General features: G+C 39.7%; 1 protein-coding gene across 3 annotated transcripts in view; it reads right to left on the bottom strand.

Moving 5' to 3' along the window:
* Stxbp4 (syntaxin binding protein 4) overlaps positions 1-16,523 on the bottom strand; it is a 153,221-nt gene that overhangs the window by 123,968 nt on the left and 12,730 nt on the right. For 2 of the 3 annotated variants that reach the window (XM_075991117.1, XM_075991118.1), the window contains exons 1-5: positions 12,161-12,283; positions 10,132-10,264; positions 1,544-1,650; positions 1,162-1,381; positions 205-283 (exon numbers count right to left, since the gene is read on the bottom strand). In XM_075991117.1, the coding sequence (XP_075847232.1) occupies positions 205-283; positions 1,162-1,381; positions 1,544-1,650; positions 10,132-10,264; positions 12,161-12,207 (586 nt within the window). In that variant the 5' untranslated portion in view covers positions 12,208-12,283. Of the gene's footprint in view, positions 1-204; positions 284-1,161; positions 1,382-1,543; positions 1,651-10,131; positions 10,265-12,160; positions 12,289-12,894; positions 12,977-16,523 lie in introns of those variants that run through there. The other variant, XM_075991116.1, reaches the window with a different exon arrangement.

Genomic DNA, 16,523 nt, shown 5'->3' with positions numbered 1-16,523 from the left:
CAATTCTATGTTCAAATAAATTTCCAGCGAGAGCAAAAATTTAACAGGAAGCACCAAATAATACATTCATTTCGCTCTTTTATTCATTGAAGGAAGAAAAGTATAATATACCCTTCTTTAAACTCTATTGAAAGTCATACTATGAATTCATCATTGAGAAAGGATAATTGAAGAACAAAATTACAGGAATTAATGGGACTTTACCTGAACTGGATGCATCTGTAGGGCTGTTGTCCAAAGAAGTAATTGGAGTATGTTCTGTTTTATTGTATCCATGTTTTGTCTGTGAAAGAAAATGAGGGAGACGATGTTTCATTTTCTAAAGTAGGTCAAAAACTAAACTAGATGCTCATGTTAACATTAATAGAAGGTTTAAAGAGATCAAAGCAATATTACAAAAAGTATGAAGCTCCTAATATTTGGTATGTTTATCTTCAAAGAAAGCATTTCAGAGTTGAAAGTAATAATGATTTTATCTATGCAGTGTCTAAGATAACAGAACAGAATGCCGTGTCCCTTGCCTTTCAAAAGATGCAGTCTAAGGACTCACAGAAACCAGGCTCTCTGGTCACCATATACCTGGAGCAAAACTTAGCCTATTGACTCAAAGTATACCCGATTCTTGTTTTATTTTACTCTGAACACAAATTTAAAGAATCTAAAGTCTACTTTAGAATTGTGATTTAATAGGACAATGTAGCAGATTGAAAGCAATTATATTAATGTGGATATAAAAATTCTCTATTTTATAGAAATCAAATCAGTAAGGTGAACTATTTCATAGGACACACATGTGAGGGTGAGAGAAACACTGTAGATAAGATAGTCTGGGTTAACCTCAGTACGTATGGGAGAAACTAGGGACTGAACACACACATACACAAACGCCCCCCTCCCCCAGAGTACCTATACGCAGTTAGGCAGAAGTGCTGTCTAGTTGTATGTTGATGCTTTATTAATTTTTTAAAGAAAGGATACGTTGTCTTAAAAAAAATCTATGTTTTTGCATCATAAAAACCTAAGAAGGGAAAAAGTCTTTCAAGGAAATACTAACTTATTAATAAGCATTATTAATGAAATTACAATTCTATGTTGACTAAATCAACATAAAAAAACATAAATGCTTTATGGACTGAATATTAAGCTGAAATTTAAGAGTACCTGAATTTCTTTACAAGAAGGTAAAATGGGGTTCTGAGTCTTGGGAGTGGATGAAGTCTTTGGAACTAGTGCTTCGGGGGGAGGGGAAAGAAGATTAAATGCTGAGGTTTGAGGTCCACAGTCTTCTGAAGCTTGTAATGGGGATGGACAGCAAACATTTCCTGGATGGCCACTGTAAGATTTTTGTCTGATAAATGCTATCTGCCAAGGAGATTCTGACCTACGATGAAAAGAAATCACTTTGTGGATATGCAACAAACACAAGCAAATTCAAAGATACTGTTTCTAGTAGAGTAAAAAACCTTTCTTTACAGTATTCTCAATCACCACCTTTTGATGTATATGCTAATGACTCATCCTATCATATGGATGGAATTGTTACCTCAACTTAGCTCTGGTAATTATGCTTTTTGCTTCTTCAAATGATACACCAATCATAGATTCCTTGTTTACTGAGACAAGTTGATCTCCTGGTTTCAAACGTCCATCCTAAAAAAAAAAAAGTCAAAAAGAAAATTATGAAAAGATTAAAATCATTTTAATAAAATTAGTATAACAAAAGTAATTAATTTTTATGAATAATGTCATAAACACAGAGTGAAAAAAATTAGAGACCTCCAATAGCAAAATGTTTTATTAATGCCTGGTTAAGGAATATACATAAGTAAAATTGTGTGGTTTATTCAACAGCCCTCATGCTAACGAATCTGCCTACTGTAGGAAACAGGCCTGTATTCCAGGAAGACACTTGTTCTCAAAGCTTAGCTCTATGAGTCTGATAAGATTCTGACTGATAACGTGAGCCAGCACTCACTGTACATTGAGTATTTCAGAACAGGACACTCATCCACCCTAGAATGAACATTCTTGCATCTTTCCTCTGGTTAATGGAGATGTGAAGATACATGAACATACAGTATGTACCTACCTACACACACACACACACACATATGCACATATAATACAAACATGCATGCATATACATTCACACACACACACACAAAATGTCCATACAAGCACAAATACACTGATATTTTAAAAATGAGGTTAAGAAACATAACTATATTGATACTATCCAAATCTCAGTTAATAATCGAGCATCATCTTTTTTTTTGCTGTTATTTATTTATTTATTAAAGATTTCTGCCTCCTCCCCGCCACCGCCTCCCATTTCCCTCCCCGTCCCCCAATCAAGTCCCCTCTCCCTCGTCAGCCCAAAGAGCAATCAGGGTTCCCTGCCCTGTGGGAAGTCCAAGGACCACCCACCTCCATCCAGGTCTAGTAAGGCAAGCATCCAAACTGCCTAGGCTCCCACAAAGCCAGTACATGCAGTAGGATCAAAAACCCATTGCCATTGTTCTTGAGTTCTCAGTAGTCTTCATTGTCCGCTATGTTCAGCGAGACTGGTTTTATCCCATGCTTTTTCAGACCCAGGCCAGCTGGCCTTGGTGAGTTTCCGATAGAACATCCCCATTGTCTCAGTGTGTGGGTGTACCCCTCGCGGTCCTGAGTTCCTTGCTCGTGAACTCTCTCCTTCGAGCATCATCTTTACTAGACTTGCTAGTCCTCCTGTGGCCAGGCAACTAGGCTGTGCATATAGCATCATGGCCACGTCACACTGATTTTACTGGCTGTCTCTGTTAAGCCCTGGCCCCGTGCATAACTACAAGTACGTACGCCCCAGCATTATCAATTTACTAGACTGATGTGGTTGCTGGGCCAGCATCTTAATCACTTGATTTTTTTGTTTGTTTGTGTGTGTGTGTTGTTTTTCTTTCTTTTAGTTCAAATGAGAAGGAAAGTTCTGTTCTTTAACAAATTCTAAGGTAGTACTCTTTTTTCATTAGTACAAACACAGAAAGTATTATTTCCGGTACTATAGAAAGAACAAAGGATTAAATTCTGAGGATCCTCCAAAATCTTGTTTGCTAGAAGACTGGTTCATGGCTTGGCGTTACTGGAAGCAGCTGAAACTTTGGGAGGTGGGTGACTGGGAGGCACTGGAAGCACGGAGGACAGCCCCCAAAGAGGATTATGAGATGCTGGTTTCTTCTCTTTGATCTCCTGGACCTGAGATGAGCATTTTCACGCCATCACATCCTGCCAGAATATGTTGTCTTATGCCAAAAGCAATGGGCCAATCAAGCCGGGACTGAACCATGTGAGTGTATGAATCCAAACAGACCATCGGTTGGCTAAGTCAGGGATCTAGTGTAGTAATGGAAGGCTGACTACCACACAAGGTTTAAAAAGGTTGGTTTTTACTTTTGATAGTGTTGGAACAATCTCTACAAATTCAAGATCCTCGACTGAAAATCTAGCCTGAGCTAGTAGAGTGCTCAGCGACAACTGGGACGGCTATACCATTCCCCTCATGGACAGCTAGGGACATGGCTGAAGATGAGGTAGAAATGTTCTAAGAAGCAGAGGTCAGAGAGAACTGGAGCGAAACAGTATCCATGGAACATGACGAGACCATTACATCCATGAGCTCACAGCAAATGTGGCTGCCTGTACAATACCCGTAACACAAATGATCAAGCCGGTCGACATGCCAGCATGAACCTCATACCTGAGAGGGAACAGCATGGAGGTTAGCACTCAGATAGATCTGGATTTGAATGTGAGCTCTGCAATTACTAGCTAGATCTTTGTTAACAATGAGAAAAGGGGATGGGAGAGCACATCCTTTTGCCTGGAACCAGAAACTAAACTACAGACATCTGGAGCTAACTCCTATATTAATGTCTGTTACAGAAAAGCACCGTGGGATACAGAGGAAAAGGCTAAAAAAGCCCAGATGGGAGAAAGGGTTTAGACTGACCTGCAGCCTCCTGCACTCTCTTCTCATGCTATACAGATCCCAAACCTGTATGTGTTAAAGGGACACCTTGCAGACTGTACTAGAAGGAGGAAAGAAGGCCTCTGGTCACAGGCTTCTAGTATGTATACATATTTCCACTTTTGAACACGTCTTTGCAGCAGTTAGTGCTTGTTTTTGCCTCTGATAATGAAATATCAGCTGATCAGATGAATTTCTGAACCTGTTTAAAAGTCAGAGCATGTGAATAACAAAGTCACTTTTGTAAAAGTCTGGCATCCTAAGAGAGTGGATTCTGCCCCAGGTAGACTACATGCAATATATGTGCAGATACGACTTGAGGGAATGCCGAAGTCTCTACCACTCACAGGTTATGGAGCAGCTGCACCACATGGCAGGCAAAATGCCAGGCATGTCTAAACATTGAACTTCAGTTTGAACACTCTCTCATTTGATGGTAATGTACATGTCAAAATAATAATGAGCTCCTGGTCACTTAAGTTCTTCTGTTGTAAACAGCTGTCATTGTTCATTTCAATTATGATTATATTATAAAGTTTTAAAATAACATATTATTGCATTATCAGAAGCCATCTACTGAGCATGATTCTGACAGAATTAATTCATTATTCAGAAAGGAAATGGTGCTTCTGTGAGTCTTTGAGTTTCTTCCCCAAGCTATGAACTAGATGTAGCCTTCTTTGAACTGCAGTGACTACTGTAAAGATAAGAAAGTTGCTTAATGTCTCTGAAACTCTCTACTCATTTTCCTAGCAAAAAAGTTGGTGCAAGTACCTACAATGCAACCTTAGTGTAAAAATCAAAGAACCCAGGCAAAACGCACTGTAGGTGGTCAATAAGGTGAATCTGTCCCAGGTGAGCTATGGTTCATCTTCAGGAGCTCAGTTACGCTGCTCTTGAGAGAGAGCCCACAGCTAGGAAAAACTTGAAACCCCTTAACTTCCTGAGCCTGTTGGAAACTAACCGTTCCAGCTTCACCTCACACCTATCTCAGCGTAAAAGTTCCTCCTCCTCTTCTCAGAGAGCGCTCCTCACACCAGCTGTCATCTACATAGTTCAGTGATTTTACACATGGCCACTTTCATCAAGAATGCTCCCATCTGCTCCCATTCCTCCACAGGATGAACCCTCTCACATCACAAGCAGGCTAAACACCATCTTTGCTGAATAAAACTCACACTTACTTACCTCTGTCATAGCACCTACTTTATACTGACTATCCTACTTCATTTACTCCCACCCTTCCCAAATTATAACATATTAATGTTGATAGAGCTCTCAGATGAGTCCCACCAGACCCTGCTACCATGCGGTTCCCTAGCACAGTGCAAAGGAATCTGATGGGTCAACAATAAGCGAATGAGGTCCAGGAACTGGCCCGAGGAAGTCAATGCAGTTACGTAACAATGGGAACAACAGCAGCAAGGAGGAGAGTGATGCTGCAAGGTGAACTGTCCTGGCTGCTGCTTCCTCGCTGTTGACCAATGGGATGGTTTCTGTCTTCCACAAGCCTTGCCTTCTTGTGTATCCAGAGGCTTTGGGCAGAGGTCAGCCATGTGCTCAGCATCTCCTCCTCTGAAGTGAAAGATGGCCTTCCAGGCTTTGTGAGCCATGATTAACTGTAGATGCCTATGTCAATGGGACCTTTATCTTTACTTACAAGGTTGACAAAAGTTCCTCAATTTATCAAAGCTAAGATGGCAATAAACTCCAAGGGATTTTCTTTCTTTATGGAGAGAGAAAGAATATTGACTGCCAAGTACACCATGGCACTGTTGTGAGAGGCAGTGCAAACTCAGACCTAGGAGAGTAAATATACCCTTACGGGCAAACAGGCATACTGCATAGCTACATATATGTTTATTATGTATAGAGTTTATATATGTATGTTAAACATGTCTTAGTCTCGGCTAGATGAAATATGAAATGTTACTTCATATTTGCAGAAGCTTTCTCCTTTATCTTATCAAAGAAAGAAAACATTCAAAAATTTCAAAATTATTATCCATCATCTGATATATTGGGCAAAAAAGGAGACACACAGACAGAAACGTGACAGATCATGGCAACATCCATTCATTAATATCTGAGTGAATCACCCCGAGGCAGTCACTGTAAAGAAGCCAGACGGCAGTCCTTGCCATTGACTAGGCAGTGGTTCAGTCTAGAAAGATGATTAGGGAGACGGATGGTCCATTACAACCTGAGTTAGGTGACATGAAACATGGGAACAAGCACTAGACACACACACAGGAATGATAAAACCTGGCCTTATCTGCAGGTGCACTGGAGGACAGGAAACAAGTCCTCTGCCAAGTGTTCTTTAAACTGATATCTGGAACAGTAGAATGGAAGGAGGTGCCGTTCCCAGCTTAACGGAACAATATACTTACGCAGAGATAAGGAAGGGTTGGCTCTGTCAGAAACAGGAAATACAAGCTTGTAAGTGGAGAAATGGAGAAAGAGAGCTGAAGGCAGAAGGGGGTCTACACAGAGGCCTGTAGGTTACTAATACTAGTTAAGGGAGTTTGGTGGGAAGGGACATAGGCAAGGTGAATTAAGAGCAGATAAAGCTACCGAAAATGCCAATAAAAACCAACGCCAGACTAAAGAGAGAACTTAGAGAAACTGTTCAGTCAAAAGACTGCCTATTATGCAAGCAGAAGAACCCCAGTACAGACTCCCAGCACCCACAAAGAAAATGCATGCAATTCCAGTGCGGGCAAGGGAGAGAGAAGCGGATACTCAGAGCCAACTGGCTAGCCAGTCTAATTTCATCAACCAGTTCTAGAGTCGGTAAGAAACCCCATCTCAAAAGATAACGTAAAGAGTGACACTGGTGTTGACTGCTGATCTCCACTTTCACGTACACATACATGTACCTGTACGTACACACACACCACACAGACACACAGACACGGTGGGGAGGGGGGAGAAAGGGGGAGAGAATGACTAATAGGCTCAAAAAAGAGCAAAAACGTCAATAGTATGTGCTAAAATAAATTAAAATACAGTGCTATGATATGCGAAGAAGGAAATGAATGGAAAGGAGTTTTGAAAAGTGGTTGAGAAGAGGCTATTACTTAAGAAATGAGAAGAAAGTCTGAGATAAGGATCATGGCTTGTGCCATTGTACCTCAGAAATGTTGCTTCTGAGACACATCTAGGACAGCTAAGTGAAGATTTTCATCAGGAAATTAGAAAGCTGAATATAAAGATGAAGCGGGTGTTGAGTCAACAGGTTTAGGAATGTTCTTTGAGTACTCTAAACTACCAGGGACTAGCTAAGGGTATGGAAAGGAGCTTCAGATTCTCATATTTCCTTATTCAGAACCTGGTGCATTTGTTCTCAGTACTGGCTGCCTAGAGTTCTTAGAGCTAACACAATTCTGCTACAGAAGATCTGATGCCCTCTTTTGGCATCAGACTGCAAACATATGATAAACACACAGAAAAAATGCATATGCGTGTGCACACGCACACATACACACACACACAGAATTTTTAAAATTATACCCTAGTTAAAGCACATATGAAATTCAGAAAACAATTAACAATTAATAAGTCTGGCATTTTAGTACAGAAAACTTTGCAGCCTATGTTTCTATGAATATAACTACCATGTAGAAATTCTATACAGATTAAAATTGTATTTTTATGTTAGATTAGTGTAATACCAGCTAGTCAGGAAGTTAAGAGAAGAGGGTGGCTCAAGTTCTACCCGGACTCCCACTTTCATGTACACATACATGTAACTATACACACACACACACACACACACACACACACACACACACACACACACCACAGACAGACAGACAGACACACAGACAGACAGAGAGAGAGAGAGGAAAAGGAAAAGAGAGGGAGAGAATGACTAATAGGCCCAAGAAAGAGCAAAAAGATCAATAGTATATGCTAAAATAAATACAGTGCTAAGATATGTCCAAGGCCAGCCTGGGCAACTTTGTAAAACCTTGTGTCAAAAATAAAAGACTAGCAAGAGTGATAGGACACTTACTTAAAATAGAATCTAGATCACTAGAAGCATATTATCAATAAAATATCTGCAGTAAATATGCATTATTTTGTATTTGCATATAGCATTCTGAAGGAAATATTTACAAAATAAATATAAGGACAGGAGGATTACTTATTCTTCTATATGTCTTTCTAATTGGTTTTATTCTTTTGCATATGACCTGAACATTAATAACTTCATGCTGCTCTCTAGTGGTAAATGAAGAAAACAAGCCATTAGAAAGTTTTGTCTTCTAGAACACCTGAACCAAGAAAAAGTATATATCATGAGCATAATTCTTAATCTGCTATATTTACAGCAGGAAAAAAAGGCACTTAAAATTACTATGTTCAATTTATTAGTCTGATTTAAAGTATTTATGGAAATGAAAGGGTATAAATTTTATCAGGCACCTTGAACTATTATTGCACCCTACCCAAAGTATCTTAGTTAGCAGGGCATGGTGATCTTTAATATGAACGTCTGAGAGGTTGAATTAAGAGGACTGGTAGGAGTTGGAGGCTGATGTGGGTTATGCAGTGAGTTCCAGGTTAGCCAGATCTAAAACAAAGTCTCCGTCTCAAACAGGCAAACAAGCAAACAACTTAAACTATACTAAATCCTCAAGTCTCCCATTCTCCCCACCCACATCTCTAAGCTTTAAAACTGTACTGAGAGAAAAATCTCTTAATTCTTGCCAAAAAGATTATTGGGGAAAAGTGGATTGAATTTGTTTAACTTTAACATTAATCTATGCTGTCTAATGATTTAACTTGAATAGCTTAAATGTAGATCTTTATAATACCTTAAACTGGCAATAATTTAGAATTCAGAAGGTATTTGGAAAGATGCTTAGTGTTTCTCTTGTGATGAAACACCATACCCAAAAGCAACCTGCGCAGGAGAGAAAACCATTTATTTCACCGACACTTCCAGACAACAGTCCGTCATTGAGGACACAAAGGGCAGGAACTGAAGCAGAACAGGAAGCTGGAGACAGGAACAGATGCAGAGGCCATGGAGGAATGCTTCTGACCTGGCTTGCTCATCCAGAACCACTAGCACAAGGTTGCCCACACCCATGATAGGCTGGACCTTCATGTATCAATCACTAATTAAGAAAATGCCCTAGCTTTCCTACAGCCTGGTTTCTCAACTGAGTTTTTCTCTCTCAGATTAATATAGCTGTTTGTGTCAAGTTGACATACAACAAGCCAGCACAGAGATGCCTTCTGAAATGAACAAACCTAAAACGGGTCAATCCTCTCTCTCTCTCTCTCTCTCTCTCTCTCTCACCTTTCGTGAGAAAATAAAAATCTAACTGAAAAGACAAACTGTTTGCTCTGTAAGAGTCTACAGTGAGAGAAGGGTAAAAGTGAAATTATTTATTTAAGAAAACCCTGAAAGAACAATTTTAAGAATAAACTTAGAAGATCCTTAACCAAGATATCTAGGTTGACATAAATAAAACCTCAAAGGGGTGACAATGCCAAAATCATGACATTTTATTAAGTTGCTAGAGTTTTGATTAAAATCAGGCCCTGACTTTCTTAGGCACCAGACAAAGAAATGGATGGTCTATCACATTCATGTGATTAAGGAAAAAAGGCTAGCCACTATCTGCACTTAATTCTAGATCTAGTTTCTCATTCCCAGGTTGAATCTAGTCTCTTGTGGACAAATAATAAGGTCAGCTAATGAGTCAATGAGAATTACTGCAAACCAGGAAATGAAACAGTTCAGTTTGCTGCTTCGTTTCCTTTTGCAATTAGGAGGGCAATCAGACGCAGCTCAAGGTCAGGTGACCAAGGTGATCCAAAGTCAGCAGGCACATAGGCAACATGTCTTCAGATACAACTTCTCTGAACTCTGCTTCGGAGATGATTTGAACAGTGTGCAATCAGAAGCAATGCACAACTGTGAGTTCGTTTCTGACATATTGATTACCTGCTTCCTGGAGAATTTATAGGGTAAAAGTCCTTGAGGGTAAAGGTCCCCTTGTAGCTTTCACTGAGGACATTCAACTCATATAAAAATTCTTCCTGAAGGAAGAAAACAAATCTTGCCACTGGTGCTTTTCTGTCATTATTGATTATTTTATGTTTACCTTGTAACAGTCGCCTCCAGGAACGACTTCCTCAATATATACCAATGGGCCTTCATTCCTGTTAATTCCACCTAGGATCTTTAAACCCAGGCCTGTTTCCTTAGTAACTGTAATCACTTGAAAGGCAGGATCCCTAGGATAAAATATATTAACACTTACAGGTTAGACTAGAGGTCTATACATAGTTTTCTTTCAGCTATTTATTAGATCAAATTGTCAGATGTATATAACTCCAAATAGTTAATGCACACTAGCAATGACATTTGAAGAGTATCATTGAAAAGAAGTCAAATGAATTAATATCAGTATTTTCATTTCTCACATAAAACATAAAACAATTAGTGACAGCAATATGTCTATTTCTGAGAAGTATAAGAAAAGCAGTTGTTAAATGTTGCTTAATTAAATTCCAGGATTTACTACAAAGGGCCTGAGATTTGTTTTTTTTTAATCTGTTTATAAGATTGGCTCTAAAACCAAACGTTTTAACGTATCAGGTAAACAACTTCATATTTATACATACTAAGAGCAAAATAAATTTACTTCCATGTAAATCTCAAAACATTATCCTTTTAATTTAGGAAAATTTTATTGTTACAAAGCACTTGCTTCAGTTGTAATTTCTGCTGCACATGAGAAATGCCACCAAAAAAGAAGTGCCCGAAGAATTCAACACAAGGTAGGTATGCCACCAAGTTGTATTTCTGAGCAAGTTGGTCAAACAAAACGTAAGCAAAGTTAGAAACAAAGCTGGGCTTAATACATTTAATATTTGTAAAACCTTTGTTCTAGTTGTTTACACATACACACACACACACTTTCATTTTAGACTATTTTGAAGAGTGGAATATAAAAATACATACATACATATGCCTATATCTATTTTTGTATGTATACATGTCTATGCATTTGTTTATGCAAAACGAAGAACCAAAAACAACTGAAAGAATAATGATATTTATCTATAGGAAGACTGAGGGCACAGGACAAGACAAGTTAGAGGAGACCTTCCCTGCTTGAACCTTGTAAAACATACTTTATCTGTTTATAAAATATTTACCAGCTTCTTTGGTTGCTGTCCACAAACCACTTGGTAAGGAGCCTTTCTACAAGCCATCGTTATCTTTCCTACTTGAATTTGGCCTTTCCTATTGGATTACTTTAGTATCCACAGGATACTAACAAAATCAAGTGTGAGGAAGATAGATATTTGCAAAACACTTATACTGCCCGCTAGGAACCATTCTGCTACTGTTTGACAAGGCCCAAGTTAGCCTCCTGAAGGATGAAAGATCAGATGGAAGGAAGGGAATTCAGCCACCCAGCCTTTGAGCTGAGCTGACAGACATTGTTATGCCATCTATTGCCCACCAGAATTTCGTAGCCAGCCCACAAAACTATAAGGAAAAAAGAAATGCTTATTATTTTCAGACATTTGGGGATTGTTAGTCAGCAAAAGCTAAACTTAGATAATTTCAAAAGAATCAAACCAGATTTAAAAAACAAAAAAACCCACAATCTGTACCAGGAATTTTAATGAGCATGCAGGGTTTACTTTGTAGGTTATTTACATTTTACTATGGTTTGGAGGGGTCCCCCAAAGGCCTGTGTTAAAAGGCTTGAAGTGCTACTAAGAAGTTACTGCTAGTATCTTCAAGAGACAAGGCCTAGTTTCAGGGCTCTAGATTCTGGGGGAATGGCCTGGGAGCGACACTGAGATCTGCCTTTTGGCCACTATGCAGTAAAGAGACCAGCAGGAACATGATGTGGCTGTGTCTCCACAGGCTCAGAGAAGAGGCGTGAACACACACTGAAAACTAAGCCAAGAGTCCTTCATGTTTCAAAGTTGACTGTCTCAGGTGTTACGATCATGGCGATGGAAGGCCCACTAGCACGCACCAAAGCCCCAGTAATCAACGTGTTATTTTACTCACAGCTCAGCATTGCTTCCCTAGGCCACACAGCCACAAAACAAAACTTAAGAGTGTATACCTTTCAAAACATATTAAATTACATTTTAAAAAATTACTTTTCAAGTAGGCTGGATGATCCTGCAGCAGATGTATATTTATTCATGCTTTTACCACAGTTGTCTTGGATTTAACAGCTGTGTAAAGGAAGAACTTGAAGAGTCTAAATATTCTTCTTTTCTTCAGACTAGAATAAAGAAAATTTTTCAAGTCTTAGAACATTCCAATGTAGCTCCAGTGTTACATAAAGACATTATATAAGTGGGACTGAAGAGACGACTCAGCTATTAAGAGCACTGCCTGCCCTTCCAAAGGTTCTGAGTTCAAATCCCAGCACCCACATGGTGGCTCACAACCACCTGTAATGAGATCATATGCCCTCTTCTGGCCTGCAGCCAGACATGCAGGAAGAACACTGTATAAATAATAAATAAATAAATAAATCTAAAAAAAAGACATTATATAAGAGTGGCAATAAACAACATAAGCCCTTATATTTTTATTGCTATATTTATCATGGGCTATGACATTTTAGTCATTGATGGTAACATCTGAACTATCAAGACAGCTACAGATAGATGGACTGATCCCAACATCGCTATGAACATATTAAATTCATGCTCTTTAGTACAGGCAACGAATGCAGTGATGTTTTCAGCAGTGATTACTACTTCCATGAGTGATAAGCTTAAAATGCAAAGGACTGGAAAGCGTCTCCTGTAAGCACAAGGCTATGGAGCTCAGAAAAATAATTACAGAATATAGCTGAAGAAAACAGAAATTCCTATCTCACCAATTCCCTCGAGGGTCTTCTTGCAGATTCTATATAACTGCAGCTCATATTACTCCACTTCACGTGTTTCTTAAGCACTTTCCTATGAAAAGGAAAAAGACATAGTTCTAATGTCTTATATAACTCCACAGTGAATAATACAGCGTTGCTTAATTAAAATAAACTACATTCAGGCAGAGATTCACTATGGGGGTGTGAGAAACGCGAGTGAGGCCGAGGAACTTCCCTTCAACACCAGGAGTGCACACTACATGTAATCCTTTAACTCTCACTCAAGAGTACTCCTGGGACGGAAAGAAGAGACATTCTAAGGATAAAGTGTCATTTTCAACCAAAAGCAGGTCTTTCCTAAAATTTCTTTTTAACTGTGACATGGTGTGATTGATTGAAAACAGCCAATACTTTAGGGTTGAAAACCACATCTGGATCCTTTTGTACAGTCCTCTTAACTAAAGAACTGAGCGAGGAGATTCAAAGGCATTGTGCTTCCCCACATCCATGCATAGTGCTTGCTTCCTCAGTTAGAAGTTGGGCTTTGGAGCCTACAGAAAAGATCTTGGCACTCATTTCTCCGGCCTCCAATTGATATTTCCAGGCTTCACTAAGTCTCAGCTTCGTTGATATAACAGGCCCCTTGAGCAGTGATGTTTCCGTCAGAGTGGAAACTTACCAAACTGTTCCCTTTATCTTACATTTGCTGTAAGTCAATCACAGAGTCAGAGAACTAAAACCAGGGGGTTTATCCTACCTTTTCCCCGACCACTGTACACAGGAGAAATAAAGACCTCTTCTCTGTAAAAACCGATGGAGCCCTGGACAAAGGAACCAACAATCCATCTTTAGGGACCTTAGTAAAGAGTTATACTCCCTGGGCATTAACAACATAGCTCGGCATTCCAGCACCTACAGTAGCAAGTGGGATAGTGGAGGCACTCAGGCCATGAGTGGTCACAGAAATGATGCCATCAAGCCACTGCACTGCCATCAGCAAAACTCCAGTGGCACTCAGTACTAACCCCTAGGAAAGGAGAGGTGATGACTTGAAGACACAGCTTTGATTGATACTGACTCGGAGTTTGGAGCCATTGTGCCATAGAGAGCGCAATTCTAAGAGTGTTTGCACGGACTTTTCAGACTGCTTTAATAATGGAGCACAGGGAGGCACAGCCCTTAAAAAGGGACGTTCAGATATAAAATAGGAGTAGTTACTGTTTATTGACAACATGTGTCAAAGATTATATGAAATATTTCAGAGGCACTTATTTTATTGTATATCACAGAAAATGTAAGAGATGTAAGTTGAAAAATCAAGAATTACAACATTGCCGTGTGCTAGTGACATGGCCTCAAAAGTCAACTAGCTTTCTGGAATCATCTCATCCTAATGTAGGAATAGCAACACTAGTACAAAGGATGATATGGAAAAAGAAAGGAGGGAGGGAAGGAAGGAAGAAAGGAAGGAGAAGGGGAGGAAGAAAGGAAGGAGAAGGAAGGAAGGAGGAAGGAACGAAAGAGGAAGGAAGGAAAGAGGAAGGAAGGAGAAGGGGAGGAAGAAAGAAAGGAGAAGGAAGGAAGGAGGAAGGAAGGAAAGAGGAAGGAAGGAAGGAAGGAAGGAAGGAAGGAAGGAAGGAAGGAAGGAGAAGGGGAGGAAAGAAGGAAAAAGGAAGGAAGGAGGGAGGAAAGAGGAAGGAAGGAAGGATGGAGAGAGAAGGGGAGAAAGAAAGGAAGGAGAAAGAAGGGAGGGAGGGAAGGAGGAGGGAGAAAGAAGGGAGGGAGGGAGGGAGGGAGGGAGGGAGGGAGGGAGGGAGGGAGGGAAGGAGGAAGGAGAAAGGAAGCCCCAGCAGATTTCCAGTGGTTACTAAAGTGACTAAGATCCCCATCTAGTGGCAGTCTGTCCTCATAAAACAGAGGTCCTCAAGCCTCCTTGGAACACATCCAGAAGTAAGCATGTATTAATGCTAGTCTCTATACTGGATTTCATGTAATGACAAAATTTGAGTTTTAAACAAAATTCTATTTTAATGCATTAGAATTTAAGTGCCCAAATTATTTCACTCACTTAAACATGCTGAGCAGTGCACTAGCTGGTTACAGATAACAAGGAGCAGAAACCAGCTTCAGAGACAGACAGACAAACGCCAGAAGGTGTGGGTGTGCTGACAGTGCTGTTCACAAGGGGGCTGAGGAAGTGTGGAGGAAGCCTGCCTATCCCAGAATCATCGCTGATGTTTCTGTGTTTAGTCATCACTAACCATCAGTAGAGCCTGGGCCACTGTAGGTTTTCTAATCCAGAAGCCTCTCAAGGCAAACATTTTTTTTTTTTAACACAAAATTTACAGAGAAACCATAGGATTTATCTATTATCACAGGCCAGAGGCCAAGGGTAACTTAAACTATTTTTTCTAGCATTAAAACTCAAGGCTTTTCTATTCCAGCATGCTATGAAATAATCTTTTGTGAAAAACACCATGCTAAGCCCGCCCAAACTGGATGTATGTTAATGGCAGTAACACATTATCTCTTTCCATGAAGAGTACAGAAACTTGCATAATAGCACGAGTTTAATCTTAGCCATCCAAACAGTCTGTGTGTGTGTGTGTTACTTGTTAACAGCCCTGCAACTGTGGATGCACATGCACACAGGTATATGGTACCTCTAATTGTAGGTCAATGTCCGGTGTCTTTCCTTTCCCGCTTTCTCACTTCAATTTTTTTTTTTTTCTGAGACAGCATGTCTCGGTGAATCTGGAACTCACCAATTCAGGCTAGCTGGCCAGTGAGCTATAAGGCTGTAATAATAAGAGTGGATGGCCACCCCAGGTTTTTTACATGGATTCTGTAAACTCAGGCCTTCCTGCTTGCATAGTAGACATTTTACTGACGAAGCTATCTCTCCAACCAAATCCAAGATTATTCTTTAAATTAATTTTTTATGTAAGCGCCTTCTCCCATGTTCATTTCCTACCTCCGTATTTTATTCATGCATGTGTAGTGTAAGTGTGTTTGTGTGGGCATGTGCGTATGTGAGCGTGCAGGCAAGTACCTGCGGAGAGGCTTACATCAGGAGTCCTCCTTATTCCCCATCTTAGATTTTGCGGCGGAGCCTCCCACAAAACCCGATAGACAGAAATGCCTCTCTAGCTCCTCAGCATGGGGATGACCAAAGGATGCCGTCACACCAGGCTTTTTATGTGGGTACTGGAGCTTACCAACTAAGTCATCAATTCCATTTCTGTACCCCTGGTTCTTTGATACAAGCTTGTAAACCGTTTAACCAATAGAGGTTTTAGCAATGTTATCCACAGTCACACATACAAGCATGACACATAAGTACCCACCACTTTGACAGAGTGATACAGAAGTAAACATTTTTTTCTTTTACTAAAAATATAAGCACTCAATGAAATATACTGCTTCTCTAACTTGCTGAGTCAGAAGAGAGACAAGATTAGGTCAGCAGAAACAGAAACTGGGAAACTACAGAATAGCATTTTCTTTAATAAGATGAATTCATTTCAGAAAACTAGGCTTTACTGTGATATATCAATCTTTCCTCTTATAACTTAATTAAACTATAAATAATCAGAAATCTTATCAGATAAAAAATATCTGGCCATCATGTATACAAT

This window comes from Microtus pennsylvanicus, chromosome 11, assembly GCF_037038515.1.
Source record: "Microtus pennsylvanicus isolate mMicPen1 chromosome 11, mMicPen1.hap1, whole genome shotgun sequence".
Taxonomy (NCBI): Eukaryota; Metazoa; Chordata; class Mammalia; order Rodentia; family Cricetidae; genus Microtus; species Microtus pennsylvanicus.
This window is presented reverse-complemented; position numbering and strand designations above follow the sequence as displayed.